The sequence below is a fragment of the Coturnix japonica genome, chromosome 17, assembly GCF_001577835.2.
Source record: "Coturnix japonica isolate 7356 chromosome 17, Coturnix japonica 2.1, whole genome shotgun sequence".
Lineage (NCBI taxonomy): Eukaryota > Metazoa > Chordata > Aves > Galliformes > Phasianidae > Coturnix > Coturnix japonica.
In genome coordinates, this window is record NC_029532.1 from 1,666,354 (window position 1) to 1,688,153 (window position 21,800).

General features: G+C 44.4%; 1 protein-coding gene across 8 annotated transcripts in view; it reads right to left on the reverse strand.

Moving 5' to 3' along the window:
* Nucleotides 1-8,872: 8,872 nt before the first annotated feature.
* The window catches only part of TNC (tenascin C), a 53,010-nt gene continuing 40,082 nt past the window's right edge, over nt 8,873-21,800 (reverse strand). For 4 of the 8 annotated variants that reach the window (XM_015878775.2, XM_015878774.2, XM_032448076.1 and 1 more), the window contains 13 exons: nt 20,636-20,908; nt 18,876-19,148; nt 15,771-15,893; nt 15,330-15,473; nt 14,122-14,241; nt 13,650-13,793; nt 13,239-13,369; nt 12,594-12,726; nt 12,057-12,208; nt 11,510-11,606; nt 11,039-11,200; nt 10,319-10,482; nt 8,873-9,717 (listed from right to left, as the gene is read on the reverse strand). In XM_015878775.2, the coding sequence (XP_015734261.1) occupies nt 9,607-9,717; nt 10,319-10,482; nt 11,039-11,200; nt 11,510-11,606; nt 12,057-12,208; nt 12,594-12,726; nt 13,239-13,369; nt 13,650-13,793; nt 14,122-14,241; nt 15,330-15,473; nt 15,771-15,893; nt 18,876-19,148; nt 20,636-20,908 (2,027 nt within the window). In that variant the 3' untranslated portion in view covers nt 8,873-9,606. The remainder of the gene's footprint in view (nt 9,718-10,318; nt 10,483-11,038; nt 11,201-11,509; nt 11,607-12,056; nt 12,209-12,593; nt 12,727-13,238; nt 13,370-13,649; nt 13,794-14,121; nt 14,242-15,329; nt 15,474-15,770; nt 15,894-18,875; nt 19,149-20,635; nt 20,909-21,800) is intronic. The other 4 variants (XM_015878777.2, XM_015878778.2, XM_015878780.2 and 1 more) reach the window with 2 other exon arrangements.

Sequence of the window (21,800 nt, forward strand, 5' to 3'; positions counted from 1 at the left end):
TAGAACTTTATCAAAAGAGGTTTTGTGTTGATATATACACATCTAGACAGATTATCTAGAGGCTAGACAAGCTCACCTAGTCTCCTTTTTCCCACACAAGGCTGGACCTTATGATCTCTGAGTGGCCCTTCCAACCTGGGCTCTCCTATAATTCTATATTCCGTGATTCTAGATTCTATCATTTTAGATTCTATAACTCCACAATTGTATGATTCTGTTTAAAAGAACTGGATCCATCCCTGCCTCACTTCAATCCATTTGATGCTTCATGATGCCCTTTCATTCTTCCCTTTTTGGGATGACAATGAAGCCCAGAACCCACAGCATCCCTTAACCCCCTCCGTACTGTCCCCTCTACAAGGTCTCCTTTCAGCCCATTCCACTCCACCGGAGTCTGACAGCCCTTACAGACATCTGCTACAGGTTCTCAGCTTCACATTACGCTCTTTACATTGTAACAGTGGGTGAGAAACATGAATTTTCAGAAGGGGTGGAGTAGGCGAGGAATAGGTGATGAAAACCCTGGAAGCTGCTGTGACTCAGCTTTTGCTAAGGGGGGGCACTGGAATGGCTAGGCAGAGCCCGGATATATGGGGGAGCAGCCTGAAGGCTCAGCCAGTGAAGAAGAACAAGGACAACCCCAAAGTGCTCTTGAGCATGAAACTTGCAGGGCAATGAGACCTGGAGGGCAACTGCTGATGGGTGAAGGAGCCGTGTGCCTGTCTTGGCTGGGAGGAAGGGGCAGGGCCGGGTGTCACCGCACTTCAGTTGCACCGTCAGGCTGCTGGTGTGGTTTTGTAGGGTTTCCTGCTAACCAGGGGACATTCGTTGTTTTGCAGTTTTACAGAAACCCACAAGTGCTGTGAAGACCTTATAAACAAAGGGGTGGTGAGAAAGGTTAGAGAAGGGCAAAGAATCGCAGCGTGGCCATGACTGGAGCATCCACCATCCTCCCATTGGTCTGAATGGAGACACATGGAGGCATCACCACGTGCTGGTGGAGCAGAGCTCATCCTGATCTGTCTACCCAGAGGAGGAAAGAACTGAAGTTCAGAGGAGATGCCTGAAGTTCAGGCAACAGGATGGCAGACACGGCAGGAGGGTGATGCTTTTGGCACTGGTATTTGCATGCATTGAGCTGGACATCTAATGCCTGTGTGATTGGGTTTTGACACGCGGAATGGAAACAGGAGTGAGGTCTGTTGTCCCTTGTGCTTGACGGAGTCCAGCAGGAAGAATTTTCCATCAGATTTCTCTTTGAGATGATAAATTTAATGTAAGAAGAAGAGTACAAAGACATTTAAGATGCAGAGTGGCAGTGAGTAGCTCTTCTTTTGCACTCTTCCCCATGCATGCCCCTGGAGAGCACCCATTAGTGGCTGTGCTATTTTGCAGTTACACAAGCAAAGATATAAGGACAGCCTTCTCCCTTAAGTGTTGTTCTAGGAAGAAAGCAAGAAAGTTATAAAATCAGCTGTGATAGGTGATGTATGAACCAAATCATCTTTCTTCCCCAACCACAGCACTGCGCAATGGGTTTTCACTTTCTCCCAATGGCCTTGAAAACATCCTCAGCCTGAGGAGCAGCCTGATTCAAGCAACATTTCTGTACCTGAGCCTGTAAGCCAGGCTGCAGCCCTCACAAAGGAATACACATCTCTATAATTACTGTTATACCTCTTTCTTGACTGATGGGCATTAAAACACTATCATGCCTCTTAGTCTAGAGCATACGAACCAGCTCTTGAAAGGACAATGACATGAGAAATAGATTCATGTCTCTTACAAGGATTAACTACATATCCTTCAACTTAAATTAAAAAACAGCACCAGTGCCATGTATTGCTGTATATTCAGCTAGAACCAGTGTAAGCAGTGGAATAAGAGCTCTGAGATGTGATAAATGGCCAGAAGGGATCAGATATGGACAATAGCTCTAGGTTTCCTGCTTTTTAAGTCCAACTTGTTAAACTTTGTTCTGACTTGCTGATTTTCAGCCCCATTGGGACACAAAGAGAATGTTCTGCAGAGGAAAGAAGCCCCAGTCCTCTCTTATTGGCCATGTGGGAATGGAGTGGCTCAGATTCAGGTGAATTCAGGTGGTCAGTTTGGTTGAAGTGAACATTCTCCATCTGGTTTGGACCTAAAGAGACTGTAGACTTCAGGTTGCCAATAGCATCAAAACATAAAGGAAAGAGTTTACCAGGGAGATGCCCAGACATACACACAGGTGGGCAAACACAGCACAGACTTTGGGGCCTTGATGCCAACTCACAGCACTGCTAAGACATGAAGTCTTTGTAAGGTGGAGGGGGGGGGGATTTTCTTTGAAGATGGTTTGCTTTCTGTGCTTTATTTTTTTTCCAGGAAGAGACAGATGAATCTCAGAACTGATGCACTCCAAAGTCTTAAATGTGGGCACTGCATATTAGCTGTTCACGATGTTCTTCCTTATATAGGCCTTTCAGAAACTAGGTCAGAGGATTAACGTGAGTGCTGGTTGCTAAAAATCCTCTGTGACAGTCTGCCTCCCTTTATTATTTCTTGCCTTGCCCATACAGAGCCCAGGAAACACTGCACTACAAGCAGCAACAGTACTAACAGAAGCCTTCTGCAAAGTGTTTGTGCTCAAACACAAAGCTCCATTCAATACTCCTCCTCTTAGAAGCTGTTGTTAACACCAAAGGTTATATATATATATGTATGTATATGTATATAGACACACAAAGATATATATGTAAAATGCACCTACCCACACACATTCACACATGCAGATCACCAATAGAAAATCTTAATACTATAATTAAACACCTATTTGACTAAAATACAAGTGATTTCCTAGCAGGAATGACACCTGCTGTTATAATGTATTCGTGTTATACATATTCTTAATCTGACTCCTAATCTATAGGCACATGCAGGTTTATCACACGGCCTTCCACTAGAAACCACTGTCCTGCCTTCAGCTGGGATGGAGCAGCTGAGGTTTCTTTGGCCAGTAATATACACGGTTCTCTTTGCTACAGAAGCTTTAGACTTCATTACACGTTCAGTTTTGTTTTCAGTTGGAATCAAAGCCACGTTTTAACCACGTTTTATCATAGAATCATAGGATTGTTTGAGGTGGAAGGGACCTTGAACCTCCCCTGCAGTGAACCAGGACATCAGTTACCCTTTCTGCCATTTCTTCCCCAGATCCATGGTCAAATCAGGATTACACCTGACATATCCACTCTCAGTTCAGGCACTATCTGTTCTGACAGCTGAGCACACATTGCTCTGCTCCATGCTGTCTCTAGACTCACCATTAGTTGCAGCTGCATTTGGTTTCCTTGCTTTCATAATAGAGCCGGTGGGATATCATCATTTTAACTGCCTCCCATTGAAGTAAAAAGTTGGTGTCGTGTCTCAGAGATGCCACAGGTCTCCATCTTTGCTGCACTGTGAGGATCCCTGGGCAGCCGCAGAGGTGACATGATCAGGAGGTGTTTATTCAGAGCTCAGCCATGATGAAGAAAACAGACTCCTCCAGAAATGAGTGTGTTGCAAAGCCTTCCAGATCCTTGCTTTATCAGGATGGAAAGTTGGATGAGAATTGCCAAACCAGAGCAGGGAGAGAAGCTCTAAAAGTACAGACTGTTAAATCCTTCCTCAGGAGAAGGAAAATTTAAGGAGCATTCAACAAAGCCAGAATTACAATCATTGTTCCTTTGGTTTGGTCCTTTCCTTTTCTTGAAACATATACATAAGTGAATGAAGTGATTGCTACCGAAATCAGAATCCCCACTCATAAACACGTTATAATGACAATAGAAGCCATAACAGTAAAAACAAATGTGCTTTTATCACTCGTTAACAGCTGAGTGGAAGGAAGTATCCATCAAACTGTCACTATTTCAGAGCACTGGTGATTTCTGCTTGCTATAACCATTGAGCTCCAGCACTGAACACTGGCAGGAACAAAAGCACGCTGGTGGTTGCTGCCTTTATAAGCTGCAAGAAGAAATACTGGGATTTCTGCTGAGCTGATGGTGTTATCTCTCATAGGGATTGTGCCTGATGTGCAAAGCCAATGAGCGCCCAAGGTCGGAATCCACACTAAGTTCTTTATTTCAGCCCTGCAGAACTGGTGATCCCTCACAAAGGAAGCAGACTGGTTATTTTAGACAGCTGTTCACAAAACTCTGCCCCTTTACAGTTTCTACTTGGTTACTCCTTTGTCTTTGTTGTACATGTGTGTTATGGGGCTTGGAGACTCCAGATTTGGAAGGGGACATATTTCCCTTTATCCCAGTTGGACTCAATGATCCTTATGGGTCCCTTTCAACTCAAGATATTCTATACTCTTTATGTATATGTGCATGTTGTTCGCGTGCATTCATACACATACACTGCAGTGAACAGTGAATATGCACCAGTGGGGATGTACTTGTGGGCAAATCCATGCACAGATAATTCTTGCACTGGTGGCAGTTGTAGGGCTGCAAAGCTAAAGGGCAGATACATACAGAGACACGGTGATTGCTTGGAAGGCCTTTTGGAAGCACAGATTCCAATCACACACATGAAACTGGGGTCATTTCTCCTGGGAATCCCAGTATGTCCATGGCTGGGATATCCTCACACACCTCTGGGCCAACGGGTGGGTGCCAAAACACAAGGATGCCTCTCACTGCAGTCAAGGATATGCATGATACTTATAACATCAGAATTGATGTCTTGGGCCTTGAAATACATGTTTACTATTGATATAGAATCATAGAATCACATCGTAAAGGCTGGAAAAGAGCTCTAAGATCATCCATTCCGACCATCAGGCCATCCCCACCGTGCCCACCACTCGTGCCATTACACATTCGCTACAGAAAAGTCAACTGGTTCAGGGTACACACATACCCAGAATAGGATTGGAATCTTTTCACTTTATCTCAGCCAGTTGCACTTTGTGGATCTGTCATAATGGGCCAGAAACTTCTCTGTGGGGGCTTCAGAATTTCCCTTCAAAAGCTTTTTCTAGGGAAGATAAGGCGTTTGGCTAAATGCCCTCTTTGCGATCAGCATCCTGTTTGCACTGAAACCTGCAATGTCTTATTAAATAAAAAAGCCCCAGCCCTTCCCAAAGCTCAGCGCTGTTTGATGATGAAGAAGTGGAAATTATCCGCAGGAATTCATCTGGATAATTCTGCTCTCTAGTGACACAGGCAGGAATTGTTCCTTCCAAACACATCGCTTTGCTACAGAAATAGAAGGGCAAGGCAGCCGGTAAAGTAAAAGTAAAGAGGCAGGGGAAGGGCAGGGAGGAAGCAGCACTTTCAGTCTCAAAGTACTTTCACTTTAAGCAGTGGCTACCTGCTGTCTGTAACCCCTTCTGTACAAGCTCAGGCCATGGGAGCCACAGAAGTGCCAGCCAAAGGGATGGTCTGTACCATGGAACCACTCCTGTGCTGTGCCTTTTTTTTTTCCTGTCTGCCTGTCTCGCTCTCTCTTTCCTCTTCACAGCATGTAATTTACAGTAAAGACACAGGAAGCTGAATGATTTCCTCTGAGGAAAGTACCTGACAAAGAGGTGAATGAGTAAAATCACCGGGCCCTCAGCCTTCATCCTTACCCATGTGTTCCCAATGGCTCCAGCCCCCGAAGGCACAACAGGGGTGAATCCTTCCCTGCTGCAATGCAAGCACAGGTAGCTTGAATTTGGGAATGACAGCAGCAATTGGGAAGGCTGCACATCATATCAAGCTCAACCATTAACACACTGCACTACCCTCAATATCACCCAAAACAGGCACACGTGAAAAACCTCTCAGGTGCCATCTCAGAAAGACCACAAGCTCCCCACGCTTCAAAGGGGATGGCAGTGAAATGTGGATGTATCTCAGTGTAGGAGCAGAAGGGATGAAGGACAGAGATTGCGCTTGAGTAGAACATGAGCTTGTCTGCTTATCTGCAATGGACCGACTTCCTCTTTCTTTTCCAACTCCTCCTAGCTGCAGAAAACCCTCCTTTAAACAGAGGTGTTGCAAGGCTTGCAGCTGGTTTCATTTCCCTGCTCCATCAGGATGTCATTCCTACTGCAGAATGAAATAGGCCTGATTCATCCTGCAGGAGGAACGCGGTCGATACTAGGCTGGATGGAGATCTGTGGAAATCTCTCACCCGCTGAAGCGAAACCCACCTCAACGTGCAATCATCACCAGCTTTGCATTGCTGCTCCTAAAGCCGCGGGCTGGAGCCTGGGAGAGTTTGTGAGCATCTGCAGCTGACCCAGAAAGCCAGAGCTCTTCTTATGTTGTCTTCTATTTGTTTCCCTCTCACCTAAACTGACATCTTCACCACAGAGAGGTCGTGTTATTCTCTAGATGGAAGGTCTGATAAAGGCGTGTTTTGTACAGCGAGGCTGATCAGCCTTCCAAGAACAAACATCACACGTGCAGCTCCTGCTGATATTTGCTTGCAGTCTCCCGGTGACAACCACTCTTTGTTTATCAGAGCAAACATGCGCTGAGCCCACAGAAAGCCTTGACGGCACCGAGTGCTGAGATTTCTTCACCTGGAGGAGCTGCTGGGGAAATACCTATGAAGAAGAGACATGAACAAAGAGAGCTGGGTTTCTGAGCAGACTATTTCAAAGAAAATGATACGGAAATCCTGAAGAGAGGATACACCTGACTGCTACTTTTACATGCTGCTCAAGCCTGGCTTACACACAAATTCTCTTGGAACAAAGCAACTGAAAGTTCTAATTTCAAATCAATTTAATTTCAAATTTCCCTGCATGAGAAAGGTGGAAAACAGAAGCTGCCATCTGTTACAGGTCACTACAAGGGTTTGGGCTCTTTGCTCATTAATGCAAGCTCAGAAAAGATGGTTTTGTGGTTGTGTTTAACCCAGCAACAGATGAGATGTATTCCCTCAATGAATCAGAGCAGAGTCAGGAGAGCTCAGGGAGAGGGCTCTCGCATGGAAGTGATGGGGAAGCATTCACCCCAGTGCTGCAGTGCAGCATTTGGAGCACCCATGGCAGATGTATAAATGAATTTCAAACCTCAGTGCATGTTTAAGCTGTTCTTACAGGTGATGATCAGGAAGAGAGGGGAAAGAAAAAGCAGACAGCAAACAACCCATACAACAGCCCATACAACAACCCATACAACAGCCCATACAACAGCCCATACAACAACCCATACAACAACCCATACAACAACCCATACAACAGCCCATACAACAGCCCATAGCGGTGCCCTCTGGTACTGAACCAAGCTGGTGTCAGCTCAGATGGGTGTTTTGGTATGAGTTACTTTAAAGGTTTGCCAGCTTCTCTCTCTTGGTAGTAATCATGAAAAATACCAAGCAGGGCATCAGTCAGTGAGTAATGACAGGAAATACCATCAGTTTTCTGTGCAGTGCACACACGTCATTTCTAGAGTAAGGTGCAAATCTGAGCCTGTTTCCAGCCATCCTGTTGGGATCTGCCTAACACCAGGACATCACATCCAGGCACACTCAACTTTGCGATAATGCTCGAAGGAAGGAAATCGCTTTGTAAATGTCAGGTCTTCCTCTGAACGCCTGCAAACAGACTGCAAAAGCTTTCAAGTCTCAGTTATATAAATTTAGTGCAATTTCCTAATAACACAAAGAACATCTTGAGAGCGGAGAGTGTTTCTTCATTACTGGACTTGCTCTCTTTCATGATGCTGTTTGCTCTGACAAACAGCAAAGAGGAGCTGTTAATTCCTGAGAATGAATTGAATATGGTTCAGCAGGTCAGACCCTCTGCAGTGCTCTGGAAGGTCAAAGGAGATTCGTGTCTCCTGTGCAAAACAAACAATATTCACTAGACGACAGTCAAGGATGGCAATGTCTGGACCTGGACAGCTGCAGGATTTACAAGCACATCTAAACAGAGCAGCACAAACAAGGACAGACAGGCTCTGTGTGCCATCTGCTGGCAGCCAACCACAGCCGTGTGCTTATGATGGGGGAGGAGGGAGCCAAGAGATTCTGGCATAGGAACCATGTGATAAGAAGGTCCCCAATGCTTCATTAATTCTGTGAGGGCCTTTTCCTGCTTCCCCAGCTGGGCATTTCTCATTCAGTAACCCCAGCATGGAGTGCACAACCTCTAGTGTGGACAAGAAGGCTCAGCAACACAGCCATTCCCAAGGGCTAACGCTCAGCTGATGCTTTGAAATGGAAGGGTTGCATTAATATGTGCATATGGGAAGAAATTAGGAAGAAAGAACCCAGTGGTGAAGTGATTCCTTCCCTGTTGAGAATTCTTTCCCTCTTGAGAAAGTGCTTTTCTCATGGTGTGAGAACAGCAATATCTGATCTTACCTTGCAGCTGGGCAAGGAGAGGGCCAAAGCGTTTGTTCTGTTTGAGGAGCACAACCTTGAAGCAAGGCAGAGAGACTGGATTAAAACAAAAGATCTTTTATTGTCTTCAACTGAAGAGCATGATACAGAGGAACTACACATAGGTTTCATTCATACAAAAAGAGCCCTTTTATTTACACAAGTGTTCAAAGTCACCAATGGTACCTAACAACAGCTCTGTGCTTCCCTTGTTTTCTTTTGTTAGTTATTACCACCTAGATGGAGTTGGTCAGTAACACTGAGAAAAAACACGTAAAGGCTTTTGGGCAGGAAAAGAAAGAGAAATGTGTGCTAAAAGAAATCAAATCCTTAAGGACCTTTCACTGCAAGAAACCCAGCAGAATTCTTACAGACAACCACTAAGAAAAGGAACAGTTTTCAGTACGGGCTCAGCAGCCTGATCATTTTCAGCCTTTTACTTCCATGTATGTACAGATACCCTGGACATGAACCAACTCAACAAGTACAAACACACACAAAAAGAAGGTAGAAATGTATTTAAAAGTCATTGTGCTTTTATTTAAAAAAGAAATGTACAATCAGACACTGTCCTGCTGTGTTCCCAAAAGCATTGTTCTCTTTAAAAAAATGACAAAAATTTAGCTTATTATTATCATTATTATTATTACTTTGTCATTATATTAATAATATTAATTTTTTTTTGCTTAAGTTTAAAAATGTACTGCTTTCCCTTCCCTTCACCCCCCTCCCTTCTTCTCTGTGGTACTTGATATATATATATATATAAAAAGGCTTTCCAACAACCAAAGGATTTCATTATATCTAATAATAATAATAATAATGATAATTAATCATACACATTTCTGTGTGTAAAAAATATGGCTGGTTCTAAAACAAACTACCAATATACAAAGCTGTTCTCCCTCCCCTACCCTGGGCCACCCAAGAGATAATCAGACCATGGAAAAACTTCATCCCAAAGGCTGAGAAGAGAAAAATGGGAAGAAAACAGCACACAACCCTTGAGATCGTTGTCTTTGGCGTGAAGGACATCAGCAGTGGGCAGAGCTGGAGCTGCTCTGCTGGAATTGCTGGGACACGTAAGGCTCGTTGTTTGGGCTGTTGTGCCAAGGGTTGCAGTGCTTTGGTACGACTACCAGCTCCTCGCCCCCATCACCCCAGTGATGCCAGAGATCCCCCCATACCCCCCACACTCTCTCCCTCCCCACGTCACCCTGCCTGTAGCCCTTTCACCACCCCAAGGCTTTATGCTCGCTTTCTTCTTCCTTCCAGATTTCGAAAGCTGGAGGGTCTCAGCTTCATCTCTGCAAACTGGATGGAGTATTCGTGGCCCTTCCAGTGGAACCAATTGACACCCTGCAACGACAAAGATGAAGCGTGAGAAGTCACACATCCACTTCATTTCTTTCTCTGTTGTCAGCCTATATTGTTTGTTTCAGCTTTTAGAATCACAGCATCATGAAGGTTGGAAAAGACCTCTCAGATCACCAAACCCAACCTCAGCTCACCCCCCACCATGCCCACAGACCACAACCCTCAGTGCCACATCTCCATGGTTCTGAAATAACTCCATGGATGGTGACTGCTGCACCTCCCTGGGCAGCCTGTGCCAATGCATTACCACTCTAACTCGGTAACAGAGCCACAGCAAATCAAAGGGACTTTGGGAAGCACAGGTCTCTGTCCACTAACAAACACAGCCTGTTCAAACAAAGTCATAAGCTATTTCCCAGAGCTGTCTCTTTTTGCCTGGCCTTCACAGCAGGAAGAACATCTTGTTTCACACTTGAAAACTCCAGTTGTTCCCTTCAGACTTTTGAGATGTCCATAGAAAGTCATACAAAAACATCAATACTTCTACTAGCTGATGGGTTTCTGGCTAGCTGAACCACCAAATAGATAACTGCAATTCCTCTCCTTCTGACACATTACAGAAGCCTTCAGACACCAAACTCACCTGACTGTGGTTGTTGTCACCATATCTGCCCATCAGATTGACTCGGTGACAATTCTTGTACCAGAAAGCACCCTTGTATGATAAAGCACAGTTGGTGATAGCAGAATCATTGTCCTTGTCAAATGTGGAGAAGGATCTTCCATTATGGTAGGTCATGGAGTCACCTGGATGGAAAGGACAAGAGAGAAAGCAAAGTCAGTGGCTCATGTGGTTTGGATTACATGGGAGTGATGATCCTACACAAAACATTTGGGCTGTACCGTGCTTCTGGCTGTGTTTCTAAGCTTCTTCAGCGCTGACTTATTTTACTTCAGAAGAAAGCACACAATTCTTGTTTCTGAAGGCAACTCAAACCACTTTGTTCAGCAAAATTACAAATAATTGTCATAGCAGAACTCTGCTGCATATTCCACTCAGGAGATGAGCCTGTGCCATGTTATTAGCTGCGTAAATGACAGCCGAGTATTGACCAAATGAGATATGTGGCTGCTTAATATACTTGTTTATATTCTGTCACAGGCATGCCATAAAAAGTGGCACCTAAATGACTGGAGGATTTAGAACGGAAACATAAAAGCTACTGATACGTTCATATTTTCAAAGCCCTGACATCCAGAGAGGGGGACCCGCTGTGATGCTCGTCTGCAATGTGCACACACTGGAAGCTTGACTCAGCTGAGGGGAAATTGCAGAACAGAAGAAATCCACATTTCAGCTCACCTGCTGTGCCGCTGTAGCCATCAACCCTCAGCCGGTACCTGGTCTTGGCATCTCCAACACTGAACCTGTCGTACACAGCGTAGGCCGTCTCGCCTCTGTCTCGCAGATCCACACGAAGCTCATACTGCCCCTGAGAGCTGATTTTGTGGAGGTTCTCCAGACCTGTGGAAATAGGAGAATGATCCGTTTGTCTTATAAAAGGCATCGAACTGGCCTAGACAAGATACCCCAGGACAATGACACCGCTCAGGAAGATCAGCTGTTTAAGCTGTGGGGTAATATTAGCACAAAATGAAGCAGTTTTAGAGACCATCTCAGCCCTTCAAATCACAGCAGCATGGAGCACCTTGGGAAAAGTTCCCCTTTAAATACTCTTGCCAATTGAGCAGAGGCTTCAGAATGGCTCCTTGTCTTTTGCACTTTGTTTGCTTGTTTGGGCTTTCTAGGATAAGATAAATTCTTGCCACTTACCTATCCAGAATTCATCCTTAGGATCTCCAAATCCAGCCACGTAATTCTTCCAGTTCTTGTAGAAATCTTCCTTTCCATTTTGGCGCCTCAGGAACACCTACAGACACAGCATGCAAGAAGAATTACAGTCAAACTGCCTTAGACAGGAGGGCTGCTAGCAGTGCAGCTTTTGCCAATGCAGAGCTTGGCACTGCTGCTCCCCTGGCCCTATCACTCAGACCTGTTCACCAGGCTTGGTGAACACTCCTTATGTTTTTTCTATTGCATACTCAGACTCCCCCAGGTAATGTGGCTTTCCAGTTTCTATTCTCTGCATCTTTGAACTCTCATTCCCACCTAAGTTGAGTCAGTTTCCCTTCATTTCACCTTATTGTCTGTTTTTAAGGTATCTAGGATGGTCATTTCAGCTTCCCCTCCATAAAGTGAAGAGATATCACTGATAATCTGGTAACAGTGCTGAAGGAGACCAAGGATGGGACCTACTACCCTTGTTCTTGGCACAAGCAGACACATGTCAGGGTGCCATGAGCTCCCCCCCTTTACTCACAATCCATCCGCCTCCATCTTCAGCCATGTCACAGAAGACTTGCAGAGGCTGGGTCCTGTCTCCATTCAGATAAATAGTGTAGAGCCCAGAGGTTACCTCTCCATTCAGGAGAGCTTGGGAGCAGTCTTTAGGATAAGGATAAAGAAGACCAGCTGCACACACACACAAAAAAAAAAAGAAAATAGAAAACGGACCTTGAGAGATCAGCAATTATAATTAACTTGTTGAACTCAAATGACTCCTGGTGATCAACGGCGCAGTCACATGCTAAGTCTGGAAACTGGCTTGTAATTGATACCACGCACACATAAAAAACTACAATAAACTGTGGAATAAGTGTGGGCTTTAAGATGTGACATCCCAATCACGATTTTACATGTGAAAGGCAGAATGTTTCACCAGAAAGAAGACTACAGAGATAATGTGGCTGGGTTTAAAGGAATAAAAGTCATTGTTCCAGTATGGGGGAAGCAAATGATACTACAGCTTTGGGAGAATGGGACTTCTGCACTTTCTTACAGGCTCTAAGGTTCTTACTTGTGGTGAAAATGGTCTGGATTGTTTTGCTCCTCATAGATCTGCTCAGTGCCTGGAGTTTCACTGTATACTGAGTGGATGGGCTGAGATCTGTCAGGGTGTAGGAGGTCATCTCAGGTTTTAGGACGAGTTCCTATGGGGATAGTAAACGACACAAGGAAATCTCAGAGAGAATATCATACTAAGTAGAACTGCAACATAGTTCAGTTTCTTTTTGTGGTGATTATAGTTGTATCTTTAACCATTTATGTTATTTCATGCAAAACTGGTATTCCTCAAAGGTTTTTGTCCTGCTCACTTTCTTCAGGAAAGTTGTATGGAAGTGAATGTTTCATGCCATAGTCTGTAATGTGTGTGGTTTAAAAGCAGGTCAGCACTAAAGTTTACATGACTTGAACATACACACTGCAGAGGTGACTCTGTGCAGCTCACAAAACAACTGAGCAGGATCATCCTTTAGGGTGAATCTGGAAATATCATTCTCCAGACCTCAGAAGGCTTTTTTTTGTGTGTGTGTAACTATAAAGCACTGATGTTCAGCATGCTCAGGCAACCTGCTTCCCTGAAAATCAGAGCCTTTTCTGGAGCATCTTTATGGCCCAGTTTTGAGGTACAGCCCCTCAGGTTTGGATACAAGTGCTCTACCTTGACTTTGCCATCAATGGACTCGTAGATCAGGAGGTATTCAGTGACAGGAGCACGTGGAGGCCTCCATGTTATCACAGCTGTTTCTGACTGAACCTCGGTAGCACTTAAATCTTTCGGAGCATCCAGTCCTGAAGGAGAGAACAGAGAAATTACAATCACACACTGGTACAGTTTAGCACAGAGGTTACAGGAAGGATACGAATACAGGTTAGGAAAGCACGCTTTCCCTCTGCAGAAATTGAAAATTAAAGAAAGAAAAAAAAAATCCTAAATTTTAGGCTTAAAAATATAGTGTGAGTGCTTTCAAAATTCAAGTTTCTTGCAAAAAGGGCACATGCTGGCTGACATAGAGGAAAGTAAACCTTGTAGGACCAAGGAGATGGCAGCCAGCAGGGTGGGACACAGCACCTGTAGTGAACTGGGTGGAGAGGGTCTCGCTCTTCTGTGCATCCTTCACTGCATGGACCCTCAGGGTGTACTCTGTTGCAGGTCGAAGGCCGTTCAGGTCATACTCCACTGTGTTTCCTGATACCATCTGTGTCACTTCTGGCTCTAAGAAGGTAAGACAAAAGAGAGGCAGTCGTTCTGGCATGCTGCGGTGTGCTCAGCTCTGAGCTCCGCGAGGTGACCCTGGGTTAACACCAGAGCCCTCTCTAGGAGTGTTAGCACTCTCTAGTGTTCTTATGAGTTATAGCACCTTTTCAAGAAGTTCACGAGTTCAAGAGTATCTTTGTCCGTGCTTGAATTAGGAAAGCATGAACTACATTGTTGGTTTTAAACATGCTTCCAGCAAGGCATCTCCATTAAGTGACAGCCACCCGCTCCCTCCTGGGCCTGTCCTCCTGAAATCACAGCTCCCCAACCCACCACTAACTCTTACCATCCTCAGAAGAGTAGGAGACAACGTAATTATCTACAGCTGCAATTGCAGGCTGCCAGGTTGCCAGAGCCTCCGAGTCTGTAATGTTCATCACTACCAGTCCTGACGGGCTGTCCAGAGCTGGAAGAAACGATAACATGATGAAGGAATTTGACAATTACTATCAGCTTTGTGTAACTCTCTGTTGCAACCATGCAATGTAAAATGTGCAAACATTACTGCTCGATGAAGCAGCTTTATGGCTCCCTTTGGAATAGTGGAGCTCTGCAGAAAAAACAGCAGTGCCTATAAAGAGACATGAGATGTGTCCACTGGAGACGGGAGGTCAAGGCGTGGAAAGATTAAACACTGGGAACAGACGTAACTAACTGCATTCTCAGATCAGTCCTGATAACATCAATCTTATCAGCTCTGTCAGAGCTGACACGTTTCTCTCAACACCCTCAAGTCTGGACTGCTTCTTGGAGCGAACTCAGGAGACAGAGCTTGGGAAAAATAACTAATGTGACGGCAATTGATAGCCACTGTGACCTTCCAGCAGCTCACCCTGCACTTATAAAAATAAACCAATCCAACAGCCAGCTAACCATCCAAACATCATGCCTTACGTCCTTGTGGGACTCTGCTTTGCATCTCCTTTTATGCTCTTCCTATGCTGGGAGAGATGACTGCCCCCAGTACAGTTGGAACAGGCTATAAATTGCACTTTATTATCCAATATACATCATCTTGTCCTTGCCACGGTTCTCTGAACACTTGTCAGACTCCAAAGATAATGAACAAATGAGACTTTATGGTGGCAAAAATATTTCCCATGGGGATATTTAAAGGTATACTGTAGGGAAGAAAAAAAAAAGAAGAATGAGAGAAGATGCTTTTGTGCTTAGGACACAGTCTGGAACTTGGGAGATGTGGAGAACACAACAGAAAGTGGGCTGAACTGCCCAGTGAGCTGGTTCTTTGCTACCACACCAGTATAATGGTATTAATTAAGCTTCCTTTCATTTCCATGTATTAGGACTATAAACACATGAAGTGCAAGTCAGCTCTGCTCTTGGCAGAGTGGGAACCTGATCCAACCTGCAAGCTCTGCTCTCACCTGAAGCACAAACTCACAAAGGAAGAGGGGACAAGCTCAAAGTCCTTCATTCCTGAGTCTGTTCTGTGATGCAGACAACACATATGAAAACCTGCTATTTATATATTACCTGTTTTCAGTATTCCAGAAATGGGTTCACTTTCCTCGAAGCCTTTCACGGAGATGATATTAACATTGTAGTCTACACCTGGGACTAACTTCACCAGCTTTGTCCTTGTCTTGCTTCCATCAACTGTAACAACATTGGGAGTGCCTAGGACAAATGCAAACATCAATGGATTAATGGCAGTTTTCCATCAGTGCTTGAAATAAGTGTGTTTCAGGTTAAACACATTGTGATCAATGTGAATGCACATGTACAGGAGTTGAATTCTTCTCCTGTTTATTACAACCACTAACAGAAAAGCAGACTGTGGCCACAACACCTGACTCTAAGACAGTGGTTTCTACTTCTGGCAACCATGGCTTACAGTTGTTGTTCTGAGGGTCACCCCTCAGACACACTTTTCACTCTCCCCTTTCCCATCTCCCTGCATGTCCCCACACTCACCGCCTGTGACGGGGACGTAGGAGACCCTGTAGCTCTCCACGCGGCTGCGGGGGGGAGTCCAGCTGACTGTAGCAGAGTTTTCTGTGATGTCCGAGAAAGAGATTCCCTTGGGAGACCCCACAACTGTCAGTGGAGAAGAGAAGAGAAACATCACAGAGAGAGAAAAGGTCATTAATTTGTTCATCAGTCCTTGGTGCTGTGACTTGAATTACTCCTGTATGCCAGGAGCCGATGCTATCAATACTCTACATAACAACATGGATTCGGGCAGTACCAGTTAATGGTTTTATCACACACACAGAGCAATAATCCACTTGGCCTTAATTTTCTGTTTTCAGTAACATCACAGTAGCTTCTAACTTAAAAATACCACAGATGTGTCCACAAAATAACAGAGATTTCAGTGTATGGAGCAACACTTAGAGAACTGTTATTTTATTACCATTGTACTTATCAGTTTTTCTAACCTGGTTTCACTTGGATGATTTTTAGTCTTACTGTTTTGGAGCCCTATTTGTGACACACAGCAACCCTTAGCAATGCAGAGATGCCTCTCCTTGAGCATGAAGCTTCTACCATAGGATGCCTAGAAAAGATGTGGCCTCATTTCCCCCCATAGGAATCATCTTCTCAAGCACTGCTTGCCTGTAACAAACCTGAGCATGACCTTTGCCTGTATAAATCAGATCACTAAGCTGGTACAGACTCATAGGCACGATCTTCTTGTTTAGCCTTGCAAACAAAGTCTAATGAGTGTTACCAAAATGACCCAATCTGAAGATGCAAACCAATGTGTAGCAATGGACTGATAGTAATCTGGAACACTCCACTTTAAAGCTTAAGTAAGCTACTGCAAAACATGATTGATAGGGCTGCTGGAAGGACGTGGTAAAGGAATCTGCCACTTCTAAGTTTACACTCAGCATCTCACTTCCAATTTGCTTTTTTGACTGTAACCAAAACAATGCTGAAATGTGAAAAGAAACAAACAGCCCACACATAGTGAGGCATTAACACAAAGGCGACAGATCCCAAACATAAACCACATTAAGAGTGGTGGAAACAAGCTGTGGGCAAGGGGAAGGTGGCAAAAGAAGGGGGGAAAAAAAGTGACTGTGCTTGGAACAGATTGGAAAGGACGTGTCTGAGGGAAAGAAGTCAAAGAGGGCTGTTTGTTCCATGTGTCCCCAAAGCTCCAGCAGCAATGCACTAAATCAACTGAAAGTCAAGGAAAGAAAAACAGCCGAGCCCTCAAGAGAAACGTAAATAATTTCTCACAAAACATTTTGGGCTTGGGGGGAGGTTTTGATCACATGGAAAAGCCAGAGAAAGAAGGAGCAAGAGAAGGAAGAAAGCAAGGTAGGGTTAGCAAAGCCACACGACTCCTAAACCGGCTACTCAATCTAAATGATGAAGGATAATTCCATAGACCACAGCCATACAGCATTCAGGGGTTTCATACACATGGATGCATCAGCCTTATCAAGAAAATAAGCACCCAACCATGCCATTTGAATTCTGCTGTACACACTTCCATGCGTTCACACTTCATGCACATCTGCTGTACCAGGTAAATTGCTGCATAGCAAATAACAGCAAGAAAAGCCTTAACTTCATAAGAGTCCCACATCCCTATTACCCCAACTGCATCTGCTTTCCTAGGAGCAAACATAGCAAACAAAGCAAGTGGGACCCTCCTGGCAAACACTAGTCCTTGAATGAGTATCAGAGAGGTAATAGAGTGGTTCCTGTGAGAACAGCGAAATGAAATAGCATTTGTCATGTATAAAGAGCATTTTGGGATCCTCTCAGATGAAAAATCCCATCAGAATGTGGCAAAACACCATTTAAAGAAGAGGAAATTAGCAGCATGAGTCCCACACTTCCTACCAAGGATATTAACTGGCACACAACCACCAGTCAGTCCCCTGCTGAGGGCTGAATTGCATCTCCACAGATATTATATCTCCAAGAGACACTGACTTCCTCTGAGAGCATCAGTGCCCAAACTCCCTCATGCCAACTCAATCAGGCACTGCAGCTCTGTGCAATGCTGCCTCGCTCTGCAGTGTTGTATGGTTAATGTCTTCTATCACAGTAGAACTGGTGAAAGCAAGGAAAGAAACCACAGAGGAGGACAGTGCACCCAATGGTGAACATGCAAGGTCTTTCCTCCCTCTCCTTCCTTCCAGTGTGTGGATGGCTTTGCATACAGAGATATGAGGTCAGACCTTGGGAGATGGCTGCTTAGTGCTGCTTAAAGCAGATGTCTTCAACTGCACTGATTTCCTCCAGTAGCAGAACTGATCCGTGATGACTGCATATGTTTACACAAGGGCATGTGCCCATGTAGGGAAGAAGGGAGAAGTGTGAGTGATAAATACAGAGTGGGATTTTCAATCCTTTCAGCTTTCATTTTCATGACCTCATTTCCATGGTGATGTTTGGGTTAGGTTTGCTGGTCTGTCTGCTGTCAGTCTTTGTTCCTAGCTGGATTTTTCTGCTTCCTTTACTAAAGCTGAAGGCATTCTGACACTTATTTCTTGCTCACTCATACATTGTACACAGGCTAGAATAAAGCAAGGCTGCACATAAACCTGTCTGAGCCACCCACTGCAGAGGTAGCAAATGTTACTTTGCCATTACATCAATATTTGTTATAAATATTCACTTGTTTCTCCAAATAGCCAACTTCTAAATAAGGAACTAGTTAGACTCCTTGGTGGCCCCAGCTATCTGATGCAGTGTAACACACAGTTTGAGTTATTTAGCTGGATTTTTGTGGCTCCAACTCTATTATCAATTATCCATGTGCTGTTTACAGCCGAAAAACATCTTTGGGGCTATTGGCACCATGAGGTGACGTGTGCTAAATCTCCCTGAAAGGGCCAAATTAGAACGTAGTCATGAGGAAGATGATAACAATCAGTGGTTTACCAGAATCTGCATATTTTCATGCAAAAACAATATGAACAATCAAAACTTGGGTAGGTGGCATGCAGGAGGCAGTTTGAAGGTCCCAGTAACCGCTCAGACCACCTAGGAAAAGGAGAAATGTTAACAGGGTTAGGCATGAACATGTTTTTCCTACTGCAAAGACAATACCTGTGGTTGCTACTGAATTTATGGGTTGGGAGCGCCGTCCACTGCTAACTCCATAGAGCTCAATTTCATACTCAGTGCCCTCTTTCAGCCCTGTTATATCGTGGGTGCGCTCATGGCCTGGTACTATGAGTTCCAGTGGATCAGATTTCCTTTTGGTATCCCTGATTTTTAGAACAAAACTGTCGAAAACCCCATCATCTGCAGTCCAGGACAGACGGAAGCCGTCTGGGGTAGCATCTGAAACCAGAAGGTTGTCGACCTCGGGTTCTGCCTCTAAAAAAGGAAAAGATAGCAGTAGGGGGGAAAAAAAGTGATTGTTTGAATCAGTTCATTAGTGACCTTCCCGAGGTCTGGCTATAGCACACTGCAAGCATCCAACCACAGTTCAAAGAAAGGGAAACAATCTGCTGGCTATTGAAAAGAAAAAAAACCAACAAAAGAACATTAGCATTTTACACATACTGAAGAATATATAGGAGGGTGCATGTGGGCTCATTCAAACTTTTCACTCTATCATAAGTCCATTACATGGAAATACATCATTTGCCTCTGCCATGCAAAATTACACATGCTGATAGTAAGTTGGAAGTGTGCTGGTCCCTTACTTTTCACTGAGTTACCCATTGCACGTGAAACCTTTATATATGATAAAAACAAGCTCTTGTTATAGATCTGCAGGCATGCCTGTAACACGGTCAGGTCTCTGTTATGAAGATAGCGTAGAAGCTGCCTGAAAGAATCTTTTCCTTCATGCAAAACCCTTATTCCATGCACTTCTGGCCTCTGTGATGCTTTAGATCAGAAGAACCTTTCACTTTGATGTTAAACAAATGCTGAAGCAGCAACAGGGAATCATGAAAATTCATACATTGAAATGCAATGTGCAAGACCTGCTGTCCTTGGTGAACAAACCCACTCAAGAGGATCCCAGGAGCTGTAAGTTATTAAACAACCACAAAACACCCTCAGCTCAGTATGGTCAGGCATCTCTACCAACAGAAATGCTGTTGGAGCAGTTACTGTCTTACAGCATCTCCAATGCACTTCTATCTTCCGGAGGAAGACGTTCCTATTTATTTTCTCATGAACCTGCAGTCAGGTAACCCCCAGCTTTACTGCTGTATCGTCAGCAATGTGGAGATGAGACTTGAGGGTTACAGGGCTAGAGAATCAGTCTGCAATGACTCTTCAAGAAAATTATTCAAATGCTGCTGGAAGACAGCAGTTATGATGAGGCTGAGAACACGAGCTAAGGTTTTGTGGAGAGAGATGCCAACGTTACGGTTGGCAGTGACCACACTGTGTTCTGTGTGTGGAACACACAGAGTGAAAGAAACGAGGCCAAAGGCAGGGAAACCAGGATGATTTCCTCCTGAAGATCCCGATGGTTGGCAAGTTGGAGAATGCTGAGGTGCCCAGCAGCTGTTAACAAGACGAGCTCCTGCATGCAGCTATTACTCTTGAAAGACTCCAGTTAGAAGTACCTGCTTGAACATAGCAGAAACTTTCACCCCTCAACCCACGTCATGCGTCTCTACAGGATCCCTCACAAAGAGAAAAAGGAAACATCAAGTTAAAAGGAATGGAATTTCATTGGTGAACCAATCAACCACGAGGAGTTATGTGTAGCCAAGATGCAGAAAGGGATGCAAAAGCCAAGGTCTGTTTTGCAAATGGATCGCATAAAACAACTTCTGTGTGAGAAGAAAAGCAAGAAAGAAAACAAAGTGGAAGAGAACAATTTGTTCATATTAAAATACCTGTAACAGCCACAGTGCTTAGGGGCTTTGTTTGGTGCCCCTTGGCAAAACCATAAAGCATAACCTCATAGCCAATGCCAGTTATAAGGCCTTTAAGCTTCAGTTGCCGCTGGGCTCCCGTAAGGAGGAACTCCTGTGGGTCCAGCAGCTTGCCAGAGTCCACCACGACTACAAGAAAGCTGTCAAAGGCATTCTCCGATGCCATCCACGACACTGTGAACCCGTAAGGGTTAATATCAGAGACAGTTAGGTTTTCCAGTGGGGGCATGGCCTCTAAAAGAAGGGAAGGTGCAAAAACACACACACACACACAAAAAAGAAGCAAGAAAAAAAAAAAACAAAAACAAAAACATTGCAAATTAGAAAATGTCATCGATTCCACCAGACATAAATCACAACTTTTCTTTTTTTCCCAAAAAATATGGAATTAATTAAAGTGTACAGCCCAGATCACAAGAGCAGGATTCTCAATGGAGCCTCCAAAAGTTAAATGTTCAATTCTTCAATTCACAAGCTCCTTTGAAATTCCTTCAAAGCTCAACGGGTGAGCACGTTATTCTTGTTGCACATGCACTAGAAGGCAGCTATAACCAAAACTGTTTCAAAACTATTATGCATAAAGCTTTCATTTCCTTTCAGTTGCCTCCACCGTGGCTGCTTTAGGGACAAGTCTCAGCCTTGACATTCACAGTTCCTATATCTCGCATTCCTTCCTCTCTATCTCACATGAGTATCTCCAGCCTTTTCTTTCAGCAGGGGAGGGTCAGTGATGCCAGCAGGACTGTGAGAAGCAGCACATCCATCAGCCAGGTCACAGCCAGTGCAAGGCCTAAACACTTGCTAAATTGCTTTTGTGGGCAACAGGAGAGAAGCAAGAATTTGCACCGGCTAAGGGCAGGGGCTAATGATCACAGAACAGAGCAATAGCCTGTTCAAAGAGCTTCACATGCAGCTGTTAATGTAGCATGTTGATGGCTTAAAGAAATTCCAGTGAGGGGTCTTTTTTTTTGTTGTGTCTTTTACATTCTAGCTAAAATCTGGCCAAATGATTCATACACAGATGAGTTCATAGAGGATTTCATAGAACGGCCTGGGTTGTAAAGGACCACAATGATCATCTTAGTATCGAACCCCCCCTGCCATGTGCAGGGTCACCAAGCACCAG